At 42.3% G+C, this 22,954-nt stretch overlaps 1 protein-coding gene across 11 annotated transcripts; it reads right to left on the bottom strand.

Annotated features, from left to right (window-relative positions):
* Positions 1–43: 43 nt before the first annotated feature.
* Positions 44–22,462, bottom strand: LIG1 (DNA ligase 1). 11 transcript variants are annotated; one of them, XM_083708143.1, is made up of 29 exons: positions 22,430–22,462; positions 21,611–21,905; positions 19,418–19,570; positions 18,633–18,719; positions 15,650–15,806; positions 15,190–15,301; positions 14,030–14,140; positions 13,757–13,912; positions 13,502–13,657; positions 12,322–12,433; positions 10,879–10,977; positions 10,161–10,217; positions 9,895–10,067; positions 9,556–9,722; positions 8,358–8,434; positions 7,982–8,073; positions 7,337–7,436; positions 6,855–6,940; positions 5,700–5,815; positions 5,515–5,610; positions 5,262–5,372; positions 4,900–4,971; positions 4,614–4,758; positions 4,212–4,294; positions 3,697–3,849; positions 3,380–3,433; positions 2,883–3,026; positions 1,120–1,212; positions 44–349 (listed from the first exon to the last, which is right to left on the bottom strand). In XM_083708143.1, exons 3-29 carry the CDS (start codon positions 19,447–19,449, stop codon positions 272–274), a joined length of 2,919 nt encoding a protein of 972 aa, XP_083564269.1. In that variant the 5' UTR covers positions 19,450–19,570; positions 21,611–21,905; positions 22,430–22,462; the 3' UTR covers positions 44–271. The 11 variants fall into 11 exon arrangements, with proteins under 11 accessions (XP_083564269.1, XP_083564270.1, XP_083564271.1 ...); XM_083708144.1 differs by lacking the exons at positions 21,611–21,905; positions 22,430–22,462 and adding an exon at positions 21,370–21,556; XM_083708145.1 differs by lacking the exons at positions 21,611–21,905; positions 22,430–22,462 and adding an exon at positions 20,768–21,515.
* Positions 22,463–22,954: the final 492 nt, after the last annotated feature.

The following is a 22,954-nucleotide window of genomic DNA, read 5'->3' on the forward strand; positions in this document are numbered from 1 at the left end:
TGTGAGTGAACGTCCAAGATAGCACAGCAAATGATACAGGCGGTTACCAAAAAATACAAGGGTTTATTAACAGACCATCATCAACTCAACATATGCCTGCATTTGGGAAAGCAGCAGGGACTTATCAGAACATGCCTCATTGTATCTCTACCACAGCATCACAGAGTGGGTGGGGTACATTCATTAGATAAAGTCTGAAGAGGGCACCAAGGTTCTACCTTGACTCCAAGAGGGGTTCAGCAAAATTCCTTTCACAATCAGATGAATAGGATTAGTAGAAATCATCATCTCCTTTTTCCACTGATTGCTGATTCAGAATCTGCTGCTGCTTCCGGTACAACTCAGCCACCTGCAGCCAGAGAAATATTATGGAAAGCTGTCCATTTTCCATTGCCATTCACCATAGTAACCCTGCACACTGCTACCTAGTCCTTATCTACAGTTTCAGTGGGTGGAATTCAACATAGCACTATGAAGAACATTCTGTCAGCGCAAGGATTTCTGTTTGCACAATGGAACATTCACCCTAATTCAGTTCTAGGGGGTTCTCCTAATTCTCTGGGGAGGACATGTGGCACATAGTGGGGAGGAGAGGGAGGAAGTCCTATTGTGGAAGCAGAATTCCTTGTGCTGAAGGAATGTGTTAGAATACTCCCCAGTGTTCCTAAACCTTTAGATCTCTGGAGGGAGCTGGTTCCTTAATGTCCTAAATTGTACAGTGGTACCTCAGGTTACAGACTCCGCTAACCCAGAAATAGTACCTTGGGTTAAGAACTTTGCTTCAGGATGAGAACAGAAATCGCGCAGTGGCAGCAGGAGGCCCCATTAGCTAAAGTGGTACCTCAGGTTATGAACAGTTTCAGGTTAAGTTCTTAACCCAAGGTACCACTGAATATGTTTCCAAAGAAAAACGAGGCCAATCTCTTGCATGTCACAGATCTGTCAAGAAAACCTGAAGATGATCCCTTCTCCCTCCTCACCCGCTTCTTAGCCGGTCTATAGAAATTGAATACTAGAGTAGTAAAAGGAAGAGATGGCTCTGCACAGTCTGCAAACAGACAATGACTATTAGACCCATAGACTACAATCCCATACATATGTATCCTCCCATCACTGTACCTGAGTACTGGCAGTGGCTTCCTCTGGTTTCTTATCATCACGGATGCGTACGAATCTGGGAAAGCGGAGGGAGATGCCCTTTTCTTCATCAACCTGCAGTGGAAGGACTTGCTGGTCAGAAGTTTAGTGCCTTATTTGTACAAGGCAGTTTCCCCCAAAATATGTTATCTGGAGTTCTAGCCAATTTCAGAACTTGGTGATTTGGATAGCAAGGGAAGAGAAACAGTATAGGATATGCCCTTCTTCTGCAATACAGTTTTTGCAATGCGATACTTATTTTAATTCTGAAGAGGCAAATTTTAGTGCCTAGACCTAGATTACTTGAAGCACTGACTACTTTTTCCTTGTCCAGAACTAAGCCATGGTCTCTTGGGAGCAATCCAGACACTGCCTTTCTGCATATGTGGGGCTCTTTCTATCCATGTCTGCATGCATATGTATACACTGCAGAAGAAAAAAGGTCTGAGGAGGAACACATGAAATACACCTATAATACAGAACTGAAAAATTTGCTCAGACCAATTGCAACGTCTTTCTAAAAGTCAACATTATGACTGATCTGATATACTGAAGCACCAATAACAAGACATTTCACGAAACATTGAATAAATGTTTGCCAGTGTTAAGCCACTGGCCATAATAAACTTGCATGTTTTACAAAATTATAAAAAGATGAAAAACTTTGTAAAACATTACACACTCCACAATACTGTGCAGTAGTATACAAACTATAACACAATTTTGGCAGCACATAATGATTTGAATGGATAAAATATAACTTGCCACAAATTACATAGTATGGTGTACCAATAGGACAAATAGTACAACTTTGTAAATAGCTGCAAAATATTCTTCAACAGTAATTGTATGTTCTAAGCAGAAGAGCCCAGAAGAGTTTAACTATGATGGATGTCAGGACATTCACCGAGCATGTGCCAGAAATAAGAATTTATGTGTGACTTTGGCATTGATGCTTCTAGAAATAGGGTGCTGAAGGTCTTTCAAGGTTAGCACACTTAAATATGAAGTAATCTTCCAAGAAACGTTACCTGTCTTTAAATTATTAAAGCCAAGTGATGGATTTCAGCCAGATCAAAGTGTAATCCAGCTTCTCTGCAAAATTTATTTTTTCTAACCTGCACCCATAGAAGCACATTAGTTGTTCATTTGATTATAAACACACATAGCAATTAACAGTAAATTCTGCACCATATATATATAGTTTTTCAAATAAAATGTGTTACATATTAACAATTGCTTCAAAATCCCATGAGGATTTCCTATTTAACACACAATCTCTGAAAAAAAGAGTATGTGGTCAAAATTAGTTAGCATTTGATTGTGTTTGGACAATAAAGTTTTGTGGTTTTTCACTAGCACATTTTCAGTTTGGCACAATGCTTTACACCCAGTTGTCTTTTGATTCTCCAGTGACAAAACCTAAACAGTGCCTTTATATAGCATGTTGAATTAATGTTCTCAGAGAACTTTGCATTAAAAAGATTTCCTGAATAGTTACATCCTACTCATTACCCACTGTGTATCTAATCAGAATGATTAATGTGAACAAAAAATAGTTTCCTAACTCAAGGTATGTGTGTACTGCCCTTCATACAAATTTATTCCAGGGTGGGGCAGTTCAGGAACAAAAAGCAGGTAAGTGAAGTATATGCATCTAAGCCTGTCCTACGGATAGTTTTGAGAGGTTTAGTGTAGAATTATCATACATACAATCTCTCACCAATGGCCCATCAATCACTCACCAAACCAGCTGCTGCTTTGTGGACTGGAGAAATGGATAAGTCAGCACACCTCACCTCCCAGACATGCTGAGCCTCTAGCCAGTGGTCAGGCTCAGCTGTTCCACCCCAGCGGTAATAGGATCGTGGCTGTGGAATCACATAGTCCTGCAATATAGAGACTAGAATAAGTAGTATTTGTATGGACTAGTCCAGAGGAATTTGCACAATCTTCCTCTGGGCTCTACTTATAGCTGAGGGTTGGGTGCCCACTAAGACTCTCTAGGCATAGGACCCAGAACACTGGCATTTCTCCCCTATAAATCAAGAAATAGTTGACTAGGGCAGAAAGCCAGATCCAAGGAGGATGGGCTCCCTTCTTTGCCACTCCTAACTCCACATAAATAGAAATTCCTTGTAAAGCGATAAGGTGGGGGTGGGGGGAATGAGAATTTCTTCTGTATCCAAGCATGGAGGGACATACAGGAGGATAGTTTGTCAGAGCAGAAAAAAGCTCCTACCTTGAGAGAGGTGTGGAATTCTTCTAGGTTGTAATCTGTGAATCCACAGCCAATCTGAGAGTAGAGGGGAAACATGGCTGTTAGGGAAGTGTTGCCTTGCAGAGCTGGCAAACCCATGCGCTGGACATGATGTGGGAAGTGCAAGACCCACTCAGTTTACTTCTCAGACTACTTTCATCTACCCTCCTGCCTTTTAACTTATAAAACGGCAACAAACAAAAGTACTTTTTAAAGTATCGGGCCAGGTGCACTTGATGCTACAGGGCACCACTAAGCCAAGTGTCCTTAACACTTGGGTGATCCTGGGAATGCCTTACCTTGCAGATGCTCTGGAACTCCTCGCTCTCCTCATCATAGCAAGCCAAGAGGAAACAACCATATACGCCTGCACGTTTGCCCTTGCCCAGATAGGCACCGATCACCACAAGGTCCAAGGTGTCGCCAACACCCTCCAGATAATCTTTCTTAAGCTGGTATGGAAAACAGAGTTACTAAGTGGAGCAACTTGTCTGTTCAGGCATATGGGCTGAACTTGTATCTTTGTCTGGAACTTTCAAATGATGCAAATTTTGATTCTGAATATGAGGTATATAACATTGCTTTTATGAATTTTTGCTTATAATATCATTGTCAGCATTCCATAAGGACATTTTATTCAAATGAAGAAGCAAGGAGGAAAATAAATAAGATGCCCTCCTCCCTCCAACAAGCGCACAGCCAATTTGGGGAAGGAAGGGGGCAGGATCTTCACTTCTGCCTCAGGTCAGTCGAGTTAAAGCAGACTTTCTTTTGCCAGGTGGCACTACAAGCTGGACTGGGATTCTGTTCTCACCTTCAGCCAGTTGTGAGATCTCTTTGCAATTTCGTATGTGGCATCCACTTCCAACGTTTTCACCATCAGCCCCTCGCATGAGTCTGAGGGAGACAAACCATCCTTATTATCCCAACCTCTATGGCACATTTATTTATCCTGCTCCTTTTGTTAAGGAGCTTTAAGCTGTCCACATGGTTCCCCCTGTTATCCTTACAATACTATAAAATAGGTTAGGCTGAAAGAGGGACAGGCTCAAGGTCACTCAGTGAGCTTCATGTTAAGCACAGAATTAAACCTGGGTCTACTACCCATGACTGCACACTGGCTCTCATTCTGGGGGCTCACCAGGAGTCTAGAGCTTCTTATGTGAAATAATACAGTGGCAAGGAGAACAATGAGCCACCACTATCCCCACAATACCTTTGATGGAGCATTCGAGGAAGTCTGCTATCTCATCAGTGTTACTAGTGTCCATGGAGGTTGCAAACAGGAACTGGCCTTCAACTTCATTGAAGGAATCATGAAGCAAAGCCCGGCGCTCAGATAGGGGTTTCCGGACTAGAGACTGGAAAGATGCAGAATTACACGTTTTGAAAGGCAGATACAGAACAGGGACTCCAGTGGGGTGAGGAAGGTCTAAAGCAGGGCATCAGGAAAACAAATGACTGAAAGCACCAAAGATCCAGGTAATACTGGATACACTTACCTGTCCATTAAGGAAGAGCATGTCGAATGCATACACACAAACCTGCACTCGGATCTCTGTGGCCTCTACATCCTGGAGAATAAAGGTGCAGTCAGAGAAAAGTGAAAGTACATATTTTCTGCTTATTGGTTTTATTTTTCCTGACGTCTCTTGCACACTCCAACTAACAGATGCTAGAAGAGAAATCTTCTTTACATATGCCGCACAATTTATTCATGGAAGGTACTCTTATTCCCAAAGCCACAACTCCCACATGCAATACCCTCCTTCCCCAATCCAAACATAATCCATCTCATTATAACTATGGTGTGCACCATACCCGAATAATATTTTTGTAAAACAATCCAGCAGAGGCCACTTACCTTGCGCTTGCGGGTGGTGAGTACCTGGAATGGCTGGATCTGTTTGGAATCAGGATCCCAGGCCACAGCTTCTGCATCCAAAATGCATGATTGCACAGTGCTCTTTTTTACCTGAACAAGGGAGTGGATTTAGCTTAGCTACCCTTTTGAGACCCAGTAGCTGGGTGACCCTGTGTTAGCAAGCCTCCACCATATTCTGTTCCCTCCTAGTGTATGCACTCCCTTCACCCCATACTTCTAAATGTTGCTGCACCTTGGGGATACGGCTGACAATGTCGGGGTACTTTGTTGTGTTGTTCTCTTGGTTCCGGCTATAGACATGCACTTCTCCATTCTCCAGGATGTGTATCTGTGAGAAAGGAAACAGATGAGCTTGAACTACAAATTGAAAAGGGTGGATTCCCCCTTTTGGCCACCATGCATCCTTAGCATCCTTACCTGTGCTCGCTCCCCATCATATTTGTATTCACAGGTGAAAGCTGCCTCTTCAAATCGCTTTAATATCTCCCCAATTCCCCTTGTTGGGTGAGCCAGCATGGGCTTCAGTGGAATCCCTGTGGGGAAAGTACACAAGCTGAGATTTGCAACAACAGTTTAATCAGCAAATCATTGGAAGGGAAAGTGACAGAGATCCCTGTATGGAAAAGAACAGGATTCAGGAAACATATGATGGTAATGGAGAAGGGGCAAGGGAAGCTCAACATTTCCCCCCCTATTAATGTAGCCTCAGCCCAGTATACCCGAAGGAGCGTCTCCACCCTCACTGTTCTGCCCAGACACTGAAGTCCAGCTCCGAGGCCTTCTGGTGGTTCCCTCACTGAAAGACTTGAGGTTACAGGGAACCAGGCAGAGGGCCTTCTCAGTGATGGCACCCACCCTGTGGAACGCCCTCCCATCAGATGTCAAGGAAATAAACAATTATCTGACTTTTAGAAGACATCTGAAGGCAGCCCTATTTAGGGAAGCTTTTAATGTTTGATGTTTTATTCTGTTTTTAATCTGTTGGGAGCCACTCAGAGTGGCTGGGGACACCCAGCTGGATGGGCGTGGTATAAGTAATAAATTTATTATTATTATTATTATTATTATTATTATTATTATTTCTTCCCAATTTAAGTATGGAGTTCCCAACTTAAGAGATTCCAAAACATGAAGTCATGCATGACAGAATCACTTCTTACTATTGTTATAGACAACATCTGTGTTTTAAAATATACACCCACAACCAAGAGGATTAGAAACTGGTTTATTTTGTTTCTGTAAATAAAAGCATATGATTTTTAGAAATTTTTGTTTTGCACTGGTCAACAGTTTTCAGAAGAAAACTGAGAGGACAAAAAAATTCTAGGCAGCAAAAAAGGTGGAGCTAGCCGAACCCTGATCAGAGGCAGGACTAGAACTGAGAGGGACTTTCTCCCTTGTATTGCAGCTAATTTGAATAGCCCTGCATATTGGTGTGAGAGAGAGGACCAACCCATCAGAAGATTCCCTCTTCCTTGTAGGAAAATAAATAATTCTGGAAAAGAGGTAAACACTCTGCTGAAGGCAATACATTAAATTTCCTTCCACACACAAGACAAATGTTCTAGGTACCTGGTGTGATCTTGCAGTGATGAGGCAGACTCTCCACACCATGTTCCAGAAGGACAGGCACTATAGTATCATAATTTGGCAGCTCACTGAAAACAAAGTAAACCAGAATGAATAATTTGATAATTTGCACTCCAATCTGATTACATTACAATAAGAGCAACCCTCTCCCCTTCCCTTCCCAGAACAAGGAGTGCATTTAGGCATTGGGTGGGGTAGGCTGAGTTTACACATAAAATGCAAACTAGCAGTGCCCACGATTACTATTTTACCACACATGGTTATTCTTATTATCCCAGAATGGATACACTTATTTATTTTAGTCTGGAAAGGCCCACATACACGTGGCTGAGAGCAAAAAGATCTGATATTCCTTGAGGTCCCATTGCTCTTTGAAACTTTAGCTATTTCAGCCTCTGAAGACAGAGAACTAGGGACAGATGAAAAACAATTGGGTCTGAACATTTAAGGAGAATGTTACTCACCAGAAGGCCTGTTTAACAATCAATGCTCTCTCGTCCAACCAGTTTTTGCGCACTTCTGCAGACTTGCCCTTTGAAGCATCCAAAACTCCTGGGGGAAATTCTATAGAGGGAAGAAATATATCTATTCCCAGTGGCTCACGTATAAACTGCTAAGGTCCCTGTAGCTGGGATGTGCCTTTTTGTTTATGATTTCACTATGAAAAATACAGAATCTGTTAAACACAGTTTTCAATTTTAATTCCTAACCCTTAAGCTTGCAAGATAACAAGGAAGTTTTTATACATAGACAGTATCTGGAAATAGATCAGGAAACAAAGGGAAGTTGAGCGTGCTTAAATATATTGCAAAGTTCCGTATCATTCATGGCTACCACAGCCCAACTTTTTGTCTTTCTCCTATTCCTTCTCCTCCATGTCTCAAAGCTTCAAATTCCACATTCTTACAAAATCTCATCTTTGGAAATAAGATACCCATTTATTTGTATTTAATTCTGACCAATTGCAAAATACACAATACTCTTGTCCTGTGGATGGCACCAAATTCCCTACATGCAACACCCAAATGCTTGACATTGGACACTAACTATTCCCAGCTGCAACACAACACAGCTCCAACCCTCACTGCTGTACTATATCCTGAACTCACTTTGTCCTGGAGGAGTGAGTGATGCTGCCTGGGCCAGAGCAGACAGGACAGATTGCTCTGCTAACCCAATCCTCAGTTTTCCTTCTAGTGACCTGTGATACAAGAAAAGAAAACCCAATTGTAACATTAGAAGGCTGGAATTGAGGGCTCTAGGAGAACTCTGTATGAATAGGTTTGTGTTTGTTGGAAGCAGGGATATTAGGAGTGGGGACTGAGAAATAGGGTGGTGTATGGCAACAATAAACCAACGGATAAGATAGGAGTGGGAGAAATAACTTATAGTTTTAGGGAAGAGAATGTTACAGGGGTGCAGTATGGAGGTGCTAAAGTGAGGATATGAGAGGAGGCACACTAGAGGAAGATATATCTCACTCACCGAGCAACGTAGCGAGCCTCTGAATAGCGGCAAGCAACAAACAAAGTCTTGATAATGTCAATCTTCTTGTTCATTGACTGAAAGGGGCACAAATAGGAGTTAATGTTGAGATGCATCTGGAGGGAAGGGCAACCTGGCACATACTTCAGGAACTCTTTTTAGTGTTATATAATGAAATACAGTGGAATCCCCATTCCTCTGCCATACATGAAGCATATATCTTGGTTGCTTCAGACATAATGTGAAGACATGTATTTTTGCCCAGCTTTCACTGACCTGAAAGAATGGACTCTGATGTTTCTGAATACCTGTGTTTAACTGCTCCTCTTTTTATAATGCTGTTTTACTTCTTTTAATTGTTTTTATGCTATTTTTGTATACTGCTTACAGATTTTTAAATATTAAGTAGCTTAGAAATGCTTTTAAATGAATGAATGAATGAATGAATGAATGAAGATAGCAAGCTCACAAAAATTGTGTTCAAGTTAATGCTTTTAAAACTCCCCTCCCAGATATTAGCTTATAGCTATGTTCCCTTGGGGACTCTGTAGCCTATCCTTTGTATGATTTGCAGTATAAGAACAGCCCAATCTAAAAGTACAGAGAAAAACCCTCTGCTTTAGAATCCTTGTACTATTTGAGAGCCCTCATACCACACATGTATACTCCTTTAGCACAGCATTATCTGTGCTTTCTTGGAAAATATCACATCAGATAAGTTGTACCAAATGCACATTAGAGGAGAAACGCTTTTGGGGGTGGTGAACTAGATTTGGATGGTGGGCCAGAATTATTATATCTCTCCACTGTGTAAGACAAATTTGGTAGGTGGGAAGGATGGTCCACCTGTCAATCATCTGGTGTTATAACATCAGTTGATCTTTTTTGCCTGCAGTTTCAAATCCAACTGTGCAGGCAAAGCTCCTTTCAAAGTGTTTCACTGGTGGTCAGGTCTTGCAAAGCCTATTGCACAAACCATAGCAAACCTCCTTTGGCTAAGCCAGGTCTTTACATGCTCCACAGATGAGTGTGGCTTGACAAAAAGGGGCTAGCAGGCCAAATTAGACCCATGTGCTGGAGGTTCTAAGTCTCTGCTTTAGGCTTAACCTGACCTCAATCTTGCTCCTTCCGCAGATAACCCAATGCTTTCTCTTGACTCTTGTCCCTGACCATCTGTGCCCAATCATCCATTACTTACAGAGCTTCCTGTCATGTGTCCAATGGCCTGAAGTTTGGCAAAGACAGAAGCAGCACCAAGCTTGGGTGGGGCAAACATGGTACCCTGTGTAGTGCGGCTACTCTCGGCAACCAAACCCAGGTCTCCCTTTTCTGCTGCTTCTGCCTTGATCTGGTCCAAATTACGACCTACAGAAGGAAGGAAGGACCACAATGATCATGAACACCATGGTCTAGCTCAATCGCCAATTTCTTATGAATTCCTGACAGTCTCATCATTTAGATAAGGACAGAGGCAGCCATTATTACATTGGTGCTGAATGCCTGGAGATTAGCAGTAACTGTAATTGGGCAAACTCACCTGTGGCCTGAGCCAAAGCTTTCATGAGAATGGTTTTACCAATGCCCAACTCTAGGCCCTCATATGCTGGGCCTAACCGGTTGAGACAGAGGTAGACACAGGGCAGCAAGTCTTCTGGAGACAGAACAATCACAGAACGGAAAAGATTGCTCAGGGTCTCTATAATTTTCAACCTGGCAACATAGATCAGAAGCGTGTTAGAACAGCTTGTGGTCAGATAAAATGCTACCCCCATTCATTCCATGAATTCTAGAAAGTGACCTTACCGGGCAGATTCCTCCTCAATCTTCTCAAAGGTACGAGCTACTGCCAGGTATGGTACCCTGTCAGAGGAATGAGAACATGACACTGGTTCAGAGCCAATTAGCTAAATAAGGATCAGGCAACAGAGTCAGTTGTTGCTTTCTTGTACCTTTTACATTGCCTGGCAAGGGCTGTGGCCATAGAATATGAGTATTAAAAAGCCTTAAGTCATACCAAAAAGTCCATCCACTTTCTGCATTCACTGAAACAAGTAAACCAAGATACACCATAGAAGAAAGCCACTTTCCCCCTCCAACCAAAGCAAAGCACCCCAACGTGGAGCGACAAACCAATGACAAGAGTGCTTTTTTGGACCGTTTAGAATCTGACCTCAGGGCAGGAATTGGATTAGATGATCAATGAAGTAATTTTCAGCACTATGATTCTATGGTCAAGCATGAATGTGGCTAACATGAAAACAGACAATCCAAACAGGATGGCTAATCTTTAGCTTTCCTGATGTTGCTGGCCTGCCATCTTCCCTGATTATAGGCCATGCTGCTTGGAGTTGATGGGAGTTGGGAGTCCAACAACACCTGGGGGTCACAGATTAGCCACTTGTTATCTATGCTCTCTAGTTCTTGGATTATAAGGGGTGTATGAAGGTAGACTATGGAAACAAGAGTTGAGACAAACAGCCTTCTGTCACACATAAAAGGCCCCCACCCCAGCAGCACTCACCTCTGGCCAGGGCTCCAACAAGCATCGTTTACAGGATGATAGTTTCCCTTCATTGGGTTGTAATTTGTAGGTTCAAGCATAAGAAATGGCTTGGCAGAACTATAAAAGTAGGAAATAGGCATGCAGTTTGACTGTGACCATCATGTATGTGTTCAGGCAATTTAGCAAATAAGTCCACAAAGGTTTCAAACCATTAACCTTTTTCTCTTAAAATAAATTAGTTCACCTGCACATGCATAATCCACTGTTACTTTGTTTACAATAATTTTCCATCTTCTGATGCTAATTTCTGGCTCAGCACAAGCAAGTGGTTATTTATAGATCTCTCCTAAAGACAGACTGATAGGATCAAAAATGGTTCAAAGTTGGTAATCTTATTTAGACAAACTAGCGCTGACAAAAGCTGAAACTTTCTAGCATTACTAAATACACATTAGTTAGAAAAAGATAAAAATAATATAGTCAAAACCATTTTAGACCCCACATGTGACTAGATACTTGAGGATGTGGAATTCAATGGCACCTTGAGAAATATTAACAACCCCAACTCTTCCCACAAAGCCAGCCAAGACCTAGGTCAACACATATTATTTCCCCAGACATTCTTTACCCAGTCTGGGATTGGAGTTACTAGCTTTTTCTTATAATCCGTACTAAGCTAATCAAAGCTCTAGGGATAGCCTTCACAAATGTGAGAAGGAACAGAGAAGACATCTAAGTAAAATTAGCAACTCATCAAGTGAATGAAGGGCCCAATAATGACCACAACCAGTGCTTTAATTTCAGGGAGTACTCAAGGGTACACATTACCGACACCTCTCCTTTTTTTTTTGTTAAAAAGTGACGCTTACTGTAACAGCTTCATGGTAAGTACCAGTACCTATTTTTCTAGGGGGGGAAAGCACTGACCACAACCATCAATTCAACTGTCTCATTGGACAAGGAGATTCTCAAAGTATGCCTAGTTTATGCAGGAGAGAAGATGGGTAAGAATGAAGGGTGATTGTGGTGGGATTCCTTACTTGGGAATGAGCAGAAACATAGACCAATTCCTCTATACAAACAGTGAAACAGAAAGTTCAAAGTTTGTCAAGGTACTGTCTGCCAGCCCTAACTTCTTATCACCATCAATATAGTTGTTAGAAACAACAAACATAACATGTACAATTGTGGGGCTCCCATACAGTCCAAAACAGAAATATTTGAATTTATTGTCATCTATGGTGGTTTTTTCCTGTGGACAAAACACTTTACAGTCTCTCTTACTGTGCTGCTACCATTACCTTTGGTTTTCCCTCCAATCAACTCTCCCAAGTGAGCAAAAACTAGCTTGCTTCCATACAGAGTGGCTGCCAATTGTATGAATTCCTGCATGCTACTAGAGTCCTAACCTGGTGGTAACACAAAAGAAATATAGTGCCTCAAATGGCACTGATCACTTGCCAGTCAGCTTTGCTATTGGATTCATGGCCATTAAGGCTCTTTGTTGCAGGCATGATTCCTCCTATCACTGGCACTTCTTTTTTCTCTGTCTTCATAGAGGCTTTCCGAGGGGCTATAAGGCAGAAATGAGACAAAAGTGGCAGTTTCCCTCCATAGGCAGAACAACTATTTTGGAGTACTGATGAATCTATGAGAATTACCACAAACTTGGGAGGTACTGGGACCAAGTCTAAGACTTTGGAAGCATTCTGCAGTAGGCCAGACTCTTAGCTCCTTCTTGGACTATCAACAGTGAGATTTCAGAATCACTTCTTATTTTTCCTTTTCCTTTTTTATTCTATTAAATTTGTCAGTTGCTTTATCTTGCCTAGGGCAATCCAAAGCAACTTCAAATCAAACAAATAAACAATAAACCCCACATAGATACATTGAAACCAAGATGAAAGAGGAATACATTAAAAACATCCCACTCACTTCTAAAAGACCACAAATAGTTAAAAGTGAAAAAGGCCTGGTTATAAATGGAAGTTTTTGCCTGGTACCTAAAGATATATAATAATAGGGCCAGGTGAGCCTCACTGGATAGAGTATTCCACAAATGAGGAGCCACTGCAGAAAATGCCAGTTCTTGTGTTGCTGACCTCTGGACTTCTTGCAGAGGAGGCACATGAAGAATGACCTCAGATGAAGTGTGCAGGGTCTGGGTTGGTTCATATGGGGAGAGGCAGACCTTGAGGTACTGTGGTCCTGGCTAGGCCGAGAAGCTAATAGCAGCTAGTGCAGTCGAACCAGGATTGGTGTTATATGCTCAAGCCATCTTGCCCCAGTGAGCAACCTGGCCACTGAATTCTGCACCAGCTGAAGTTTCCAAACAGTCTTTAGAGAGAGACCCACAAACTTCCTGGCATCTCTTATCTCCGTGTTATGCAGCACAGTACTGGTGTAGAAGGTATTCTTTCTTCCACACAGTTCTTTGCCAATCCCTTTCAAATTTCCTTTCACAACCATTCTGACTAGTTTTTTTTTTTTATAAATCCTATATTTTCAAGAATCCAAAACTCTCATAATATAGTGGTTTCTAAATGGGGCCATGGATACATTCCCACACAATGTTCTCAGTGGGGATCTAATAGAAGTACTATCATTTGAGCACGAATATTTGCATCTACCATATGCTCACCAAAAAAATTAGAGATGGGCATGCTGGATGGCTTAGGGGGTGCTGGTGTTGTCTCTTCCTCTGCATCTTGCTCAATTTTTACCTGCACCACTTCTGAATTATCATCTTTCATTTCTTCTGTCTTGATGGACCCCTCATCTGGCTCCCCTTTTGTGCCTACACAAGAAGGATACATTCCCACACAACATTCTCAGCGGGGATCTAATAGAAGTACTATCATTTGAGCATAAATATTTGCATCTACCATATGCTCACCAAAAAAATTAGAGATGGGCATGCTGGATGGCTTAGGGGGTGCTGGTGTTGTCTCTTCCTCTGCATCTTGCTCAATTTTTAACTGCACCACTTCTGAATTATCATCTTTCATTTCTTCTGTCTTGATGGACTCCTCATCTGACTCCCCTTTTGTGCCTACACAAGAAGGAGAAGACAAGGTCTAACAGAATTCAAAGAAGGTTCAGTCTGGATATATGGATATCATCTTGTACCTTTCTTCAGCCTTGCAACCAGGCATCAGAAAGTACTCACCCTCTCCATCCTCATTATCTCCTTTCCATCTTTTGGTACAATGTTCCTGCTGGATGCTATCATGGTTAATGACTTCTTCCTCTGCTTTACGTTTAGGGAGCTGCTTGCGTGCTGAAGGCAGAGATAAGTCTTGCTGATGGACAAATTGGCATTACAATTTTCTTAACAATTAAGATAATTTCTTGTTGGTACAAACTAAAGTAAGAGTTAGTTGTCACCTCACTAGCCCCTCAGCCAAACTGAGATATGAAACCTAGGAGCTAAATGTCACCTTAAACCTAGGTTATGGGTGCAACAATGGAACGTCACATTCACAGACATTAATGATGTTCAGGTCCTATGGGTTCTGTCTCTGCACTTGTCTAGCCATAATACCACACACTGATGTGTTAGCCTGAGGGAATTTTCCCAAAAGGGTTAAGATGGTAGGCTGCTGAAAGGGAAGTGAAATATTTTAAGGGAAGCCTTAGAGAACACCATGTTGGAAGCCTTAGTTCCAGTTTTTCTTTGCCTGCATTCACTATTTGAAAGTTCTTTGCATTTTTCTAGGATTGCTATGATTGAAAACTACTTCCCCATGCTCTGGAATCTAATGAATCCCCTATGTGTATCTCAAACTGCAAGTTGTCCTTCTGTTCAGAGCCACATTTCTCCAATTAAGAGGAAACAGCCTGGTGATAAAGCTATTCTATTACTTTAAAGTGTGCAAGTAACTTTTCAACACATTTGTGATTTCAACCTGCCCTGCTGCATCAGAAAAACTATTTTATTGCAAGTTGTGGGTCCATCCATCCTTGCCATCTCAATTTTTCAAATGTGTAACACAGGGGAAATTAGGGAATTTAAATATGTGATGTGCATGTATGTAACAGTCTTTCCAAGCAGCTAAAAGAACTAGAAGTGGCACTGATCAATAAGCCCATATTCTAAACAGTGCATGCTTACTTAGAACTAAACCTCTCTAACTTCAAAGAAACTTACTTTCTTATGTGTTTAAAGAATAATTTCAAAACAAATGCCACTAAAGAAGTCTTATAGCAGAGAGGTGAAAGTTGTAAGGTAAGAGCCAGGTCAATATTCCACTATACTATCATATACAGAAGAAGAAAAAACCTAAGATTTTATGGATGCTCTTGATGACCAAATGGCTGGGTACCTACCTGTTCTGCGCCGGGGAATGTAGGTGAGTGAGGGCGAATTAGAGGTAGCTGGGCTGGTGCTTTGTGAGGTGCTCTGCGCAGGAATCTTTTGCTCAGGAACACAGTCAGAAACCTAAAAAGGCAGAACTGCACAGTAAAAAGGTGTCGGCAGAAGAAATAACTCCAAATAAAAGTGTTGCATTCTTGGGGCTCGGCAGGACAAGAAAACTACCTGAGAATCAATTTAATGTTGAAATGAAAGAGGCACTACAAAGGATGTGGTTTTGAGGGTAAAAGGAGGGTGTAGCAGTCTTTATACATAGTGATGAACCAGGGCACCCTAAATACACTAAGTTGCTGGAAACTGAAATTACACCCAAAAGACCAGGGCTGCAAGACCTGAACTACAGTTTTCAGAGATGGATTGATTTCTGCATGAATAGTTATTCGAAGATCAGGGCATGTCAGAAAGGGGGCCTACCTGCTTGTTATTATCTGCCTCTGTATCCTTTTGTTTTGGTTTCCCAGAATCCTCTTCACTTTTAATAATGGAGGTGGTTTTTTGGGCTGCTGTGTTCACTGGGGAATTTGCATGGTGTGTTGTACCATTTACCTGTGGTTCGGAATCTACAAGTTTCCTGAAAAGAGACAGATTGCTTAGCAACAGAACAACTGGACCTATTATTATTATTATTAACCCCAACTTTCCTCCAAAGACCTCAAGTTGGCAAACATAGTCTTCCTCAATCATTTTATACTCACAACAGCCATATAAGGTAGGTTAGGCTGAGAGATAATTACTGGCCCAAATTAATGAAGTGACCTTTATTGCTGAATGGGCATCTGAATTTGGATCTGTACAGTCCTAATCCAAAACTCTAACCTCTATACCATACAGGCTCTCCCATGTATGCACAAGCCAATCATCCATCCCTAATGTGGACTCTTGGAGCTGGATTCATTCCAAAATCCATTCTAGTTTATGTGCCATCAGCAAAGAGCAGGAGCAAAAGTTCTAGTAGAGAGGTTTAGGTAGCAATTACACTTCAGGCACATTGTGAAGATGTAAAAAGAATTGATGGTGTGGCAAGAATTTACTTCTACACCACTTGTTCGTTACCCAGGTGAGGGGACAACTTTTAAATAAAACACAGAATCAAGAGAATTACAGCAAGATTCAGCAGATCCAGTTAGGGACTTGGAGTTTATTAGATACTATTGCAAAAGGACCAAATTAATGCGGCTATTCTAGTCAAACCACCACTTAAGAAGGTCTGCCATGAGAAGAATTAAAACAAGGGTTTTATAGGCACAGCACACAAAGAGTCATAAAACACCTAAGCATTCTCAAAACATAAACATCCTTCTACATACATCAAGAAAGGTTACATGACAAGTAAAACATATATGGTTCTATATATTCACCCCTGCAAACACCTTGAGATACCCCAAGCGTGTCCTGGCTATTTGGTCTCAAATGTTGCATTTCTATCACCGTTTCCTTGGCAACCAGGCCTTCAGAAGGGTTGTTTACATTCCAGTTCCTATCGCACTTCCCTTGTCCCTGGGACATTTCAGGAAGCTTCATGGAGATGTTTGGATTTACACTGATGTTAACTAGAACATCATAACCACTTGTGCAACTTTCAAGGTTAGATAGGGTTTTTTGTTTATGGCCTAGAGAGCACGGGGGTTATAAAATATAGGCACACAGGAACCACACATAAAAACTATTCAGTGATGCATTCTATATTTCTAAGCATTAGATGCCATTAATATTTGAAACATAATTAAATCAAAATGTACACCCTGGGTCTCTGATTCTTATATCAATGTCAAGGAAGTTGTACATAAAAAGTGAAAAAGCAAACAGTAAATAAAAGAACAAACAAACTTGTTCATGTTAATAGTTACATTAAATCCTGACACTAAAACACCTGTGAAGTCTCTCTTTCCATATTCTCCTGTTTTATTTCATGCTACTTGGACTACACTTGTCCAAGTGGCTGGATGGTTACGTGGGAGCCGGTTGAAGTTAAATCCTTCGAAGACAGAGGTCCTCTGGCTGGGACGGAGCGATATGGGATTGAGGGGGCAACTCCCATCTCTTGTGGGGGTGCAATTAGTGCCAGCATCGTCCGTTAAGAGTTTGGGTGTAATCTTCGATACCTCCCTCTCTATGGAGGCGCAGATTACAGCTATAACAAAGGCGGCATTTTTTCATCTCCGCCAAGCTAAGCAGTTGGCTCCTTATCTCTCTCACCCTGACCTAGCCACTGTGATCCACGTGACGGTCACCTCCAGTCTGGATTATTGTAATTCGCTCTACGTGGGGCTGCCCTTGAGACTGACCCAGAAACTCCAGCGGGTGCAGAACGCCGCGGTGAGACTCCTTATGGGGTCTTCGCTGCGAGATCATATTCATCCGGTACTATACCAGCTGCACTGGCTCCCAGTGGAGTACAGGATCAGGTTTAAGGTGCTGGTTTTAACCTTTAAAGCCCTATATGGCCTAGGACCTTCGTACCTACGGGACCACCTCTCCTGGTATGTCCCACAGAGAAATTTACGGTCTGCAAATAAAAACATCCTAAAGATCCCAGGCCACAGAGAGGCTGGCCTCAACTAGAGCCAGGGCTTTCTCGGCCGCGGCTCCAATCTGGTGGAACGCTCTGTCACAAGAGACTAGTGCCCTGCGGGACCTGACATCTTTCCGCAGGGCCTGCAAGACAGAGCTGTTCCACCAGGCCTTTGGTCAGGGCGCAGCCTGACCCCCTCCTCTGGCAATCTGCACAAAATTTTGCTTGATGGTTGCCATTAATTTGATTGTAATTAATTTTATAATGAATGTTTTTAGAATGTTGGACTATTTTGATTGTTGTTAGCCGCCCTGAGCCCAGCTTCGGCGGGGGAGGGTGGGATATAAATAAATATTATTATTATTATTATTATTACTCAGAATTAAGCCCTATGGATGGGCAAGAGTTTATTGGATTGCAGCTTTCTCCTAACCGATTCTAACTGCTTTGGAATGCTCTTGTCCATCACATGATACAGTTCCTTACCAACCTTCTAAGAGGGTCAGCTCTTTTCAGTGTTGGAATGATAAATGCTCCCACTCTATAATAACATAACACAACCCATGACATAATTAAAAGTCTGGAATGGATTGATCCGTTTTGTATTACTTTCTATGGGAAAGCGCGCCTTGGTTTTGGAATGCTTTGGTTTTGGAACAGACTTCTGGAATGGATTAAGTTTGAGAACCAAAGTAGCACTGCATTGTAAGAGTAAAACCAAAAGGCTCTTACTTAAAAGCACTGGTCTTCAGCAGATTTTATTGTGCATGTGTGGAATCTGGTTTTCTGTGAAAATTTTGCATCCTGAGAGTTTCAAACTGCATTAAAAAGGGGAGTAGTGTACAGTTTTGTCCATATACCAGTGCATACCCCAATGTGACTTACCTTTTGGGGGCAGGCTCCTCTTCCAGGTGCTTCTTCTCTGCTGCTTCTTTTCCAGGCTTTGTTTGTGCCAGGGGCTGGAAGAATGATCTGCCCAGATACAAATAAATATGGTTATGTCTGTTATCTTCCTCTACTCCTGGCGGCAGAGTTCACCCACTTCTTTCAACAACAGGACTGAAGTTAACAGTACTTCTGGCTGTTCAAAAAGCCAATAGCTCCCCCCAATACCCAATAGAGTCACATATTATTACATGGGTATCTTAGGCAGATATAGTACGCATGATGATACATGACAAGTCAGTGGTGGTGGAGTGGTTAGAGTGGCAGACTAGGAACTAGGAGAGCAGGGTTCAAGTCCTCCCATGCAGTCATGAAGCTTGCTAAGTGACCTTGGGCCAACTAGTCTCTCTCAGCCTGACCTACCGCACAGGGTTGTTGTGAGGATAAAAATAGGGAGAATGAGAACCATGCACACAGTACTGGTGGGTTGGAACCCACTAGTGGGTTGTGGCCTGATCCAAGGTGGGTTGCTACAGGAAAACTACCAACGTGCAAATGTATGGTAAAAGATTAAGAAATGGGTCCCCAAATGCATGTCTGGGTTAAAAGCGGGTATTGGGTCTGAAAAGGCTGACAATACCTGCTCTAAAGAACGATCACACTGTTCAGCCCAGCAAAAAATATTTGACAAGGAAACATTTCCCCAAGTTGCCAATTTCTATGTTTGAACATTTGGGGGGGGGGGGGGAGTTCTCCTCATTCCCACATTCCAAAGTGATGCTTACCTTATAGTGCTTTGCATTGTGCAGCTTTGCATAAGGGTAGTACTGAACCTGCTGTCAGAATAACAACTCGACTGGCCACTTCCGCAAGGCAAAGAGAGCACAAGTGGGGTTCATGGAACAGGTTGTTAGATTCTATACTCTCATGGGCTATAGCTGATAAAAATGAAAAGAAGAAGCAGATGAACAAACAAGTCATGCATTAGTTCGAGCCTGAACTACTTCCAGAAGTATGGAAAGACCTAATCTGGGTTGATTTTAAAGCTCAGGCAAATAAAGTATAAATATTAATCCATCTCAAGATGCAGTACTTTATATTTTTCATGATCTTGCTTTAAGTGTTGATATCCATTCCAAGTCATTGTGATATGACAATTAGAAATGAATATATATATATATATGTGTGTGTGTATACATATACATATACATATACATACATACATATATATATATATATATATATATATATATATATATATATATATGTGGGAGCATGCTACGGAGTATACACAACACCTCAAACATTCACACATACATACTTGTACTGTGGAGGAAACCCAAAAGCGTAGTATGACTAGCTAGTCTTATGAGACACAGCTGTCTGGTTCACAAGACAGTGTTTCCACAGTTACAGTTACAGCTCCAGTTCCCTCCTAGGATGCACCAAACTTTGTCAGCTGAGAGACAGTGCTGTGAGCCTCCACAACCCTTTCGCTAGGTACAAAAAAAGAGAGGATGGAGTTGGCGAGGGACTGACAAAGGCACCTTAGGAAAAAGAAGAAGAACACTTCTTGTAGGGTCACTTGGCCTCAGTAGTCCTTGAGACTAAAATGAATTTAAATAGGAAAGGGTGGGGGGGAATGCAGCTAACTTGTGCACCCTTCTACACGTAATCATACATGTATATAGTGAACTAATCAAGAACGACTACTGGACTGGCTAATGATTTTATATCCCCCGTCGCTAACATGGATTAGAACTGTTTTACTCAACTGTGCATAAAACACCCCAACTACAATTTTGTGTGTGTGTGTGTGTGTGCAGTCCCCCTGTAAATCCCTCATAGTACTATGTGCCACAGGACAGGATAGAAGGGGATGGCAGCTGCTGAAGATATGTGTGTGAAATTAAGGTTTTCTTTTTTAAAAAAAATTAATTATGTTGAAACGCTTCCTGTGGCACTACACAGCCAAGAGCATGTAACCTAAAAAAAGGAAAGACCTGTGAAGTAAAAGGGACAGTGGAGAAGCTACATTATCTGGTGCCGTGTCTTTTTCAGGGTCCAGAGGAACATCCTTGTGTTTCAGCTGCATAGCAGAGAAGTGCTAGACCTCTTAAGATTAATCGACTTACAAAAAACACAGTAGGCAAAATTCCTTGCAGCTGCTACATATGTTGCCTGATAGAAAGCAGGGACAGGGTCCCTGTGCCTTTAAAAGTTGTGGAAAAGGAGAAACTTCAGCAGGAGAGGCTTTCCTCTCCTTCCTAACTTTTGAAAGCGCAGGAACCTCAGCACCCAAACAGGCGTCCATGGTGACGCTCACGTGCCCCACAGTTTTATCTAATTTCTCGTGTTCTGCCACATTTTAAATGACCAAGAAACAGAACTCCGGATGTGGCAGGATTTGTTTCTTTCACCAGGAACAGGCTGGTTGGCCCTTGTTGGCACAATAGTATCTCAGACTCTGCCTGAGCCCCTTCATTTTGTATGAACAAACGTCGCTTCACCTTCTGTTGAAGAAAGGCGTGCGGGGGGGACGGGGAGGGGAGAGATAGAAAAACGCCGCCCTCATAACGGCGAATGAGTCAAACAACGAACAAATAAACCGTTTTTCGTTTAAAGAACCCAATCCACTGAGAGGAGCAGAGGAGGTGAAAGGTATAGGCCGCCCCCCTCAGCAGCCACCTCCAACAGAGGTGATGGTGGGGGTGATGGGAGCCAAAGAGAATAATACCCGACGGCCTCTTGGGTCCCTGGGAAGAAGAGTAAGAAGAAAAAAGGGGCAGGTGAGGGGGCGCCTCCTTGGAGAACTGGGGTGGGGGGAGGGGTTGCCACATTCCCGCCATTCCCCCCCCCTCGCGAAAGGGGGCCCCACTCTCTGTCTCGCGCTGCCCAGTGAATTCCCGCCAAAACTTTACCCCTCCCCTCCCCCCTCGTTGCGAAGGTTCCTTCAGCGGCCTGCACGCGACAGTTACCTGCACGAGCCTCTGCAACGTCGATATCGCTCTCTCGCTCTCGCTCTCTCTCTCTCTCTCTGCCGCTTTGCAGACCTTTCTATTTTTTTCGCGCGAAAATCCAACTCTGACAGACGGAGCGACGTCACACACTCGACAACCCTCAGCACGCTGGGAAACGTAGTTTTCTGGTGGCGGTGGTGGGGAATCACTCTTCCCCCGTTTCCATTCTTCATTCCGTGGGCATGCTGGGAAATGAAGTCCGATCTGAGGCAGCCAAAGCGCTTTGTACTACTCATGGTCGGGCGGCGGTATCCTAGAAAATGGATTTATTATTTTTTTTAAGATCGCATTCCACTTTTTGATGTCCTGCACTCCGAACTGCTTAGCGAAGTGCGTGCTGGGAAATGTAGTCCATGTTTGTGAGTTTGGGCAAGGGCTGCTGCAGTTAGCAAAGGCACCATTAAATGATTTAATTCCAGTTTTCAGTACTCTTTTTATAGGACTGTGGCAGTTGCTCCTCTTATTGGGAGAAAACAGACACTACTGATTTGAAGGTGTGTTAGAACATTTGGTATTAATGTAAAGTAGTGGCATATAACCATGTTAACACTTTAGATCCAAACCAAATCCACTGTTTTTCTGCTCAGTCTTAAAACTGAGAAGGCTTAAGATCTTCTGATCCTGGAAACCTTTATTCCCAGTGTATTTTTCTTCAGACATTTTACCAACAATATGAAAACAGAAACACAAAATAGTTCAAAACTCTAGCCTAGCCACTAATGTGCAAATAGTCCTGCCTTGCAATGTGCCATTTAACTTAGATCAGCCCATCCTTACCTTGATGGGGGAATCTTTGAAAATCTAAAAAAAACTGTTGTGGAAGCCACAAAATATCCATTCCACTGAAGAATAGTTGATGTTGCTTGGAAACTGCAGTTGGTGCAGAATGCAGCAGCAAGAATGTGGGAGCTCAGATATATTACACATGTTCTGTACGGGTTACATTGGCTGCCTATTTGCTTTCATGTGCAATTCTATTTGCTGGCTTTGGCCTTTAAAGCACTAATGGTTTGCAACTGTGTTACTGGAAGGATTGCTTGCTCCTGTTATGAGATTGCTTGAGCATTACATGTCTAGTTCCTGCTCTCTGGACTGCTGGTAGGAGTTAGATTTCCAGGTATCAGAAACAGGATCTTCTCAGTGTCTGTTGGTTTTTAAGAAGCTTGAAAAAAATTCAGTCCATTGTGGGTCTGAATTTTTTTAGTTGCTGCTGCCTATACACAAATCAATGCTTCATTTCTAATTGTTATTTTTATTTTTTAAAACTGTACATACATTTCCTTCTGAGGACGCAACACTATG

This window comes from Podarcis gaigeae (assembly GCF_964106915.1).
Source record: "Podarcis gaigeae genome assembly, chromosome: 13".
Lineage (NCBI taxonomy): Eukaryota > Metazoa > Chordata > Lepidosauria > Squamata > Lacertidae > Podarcis > Podarcis gaigeae.

Coding starts and splice junctions, on each gene's coding strand:
- LIG1 (XM_083708143.1), bottom strand. CDS start 19,449: ATGCAAAGCTGCACAATGCAAAGCACTATAAG. Junction 10,978..12,321: donor TCCAATAGCAAAGCTGACTG/GCAAGTGATCAG, acceptor CTACTTTTATAG/TTCTGCCAAGCCATTTCTTA. Junction 8,074..8,357: donor GAGGCTCGCTACGTTGCTCG/GTGAGTGAGATA, acceptor CTTGTATCACAG/GTCACTAGAAGGAAAACTGA.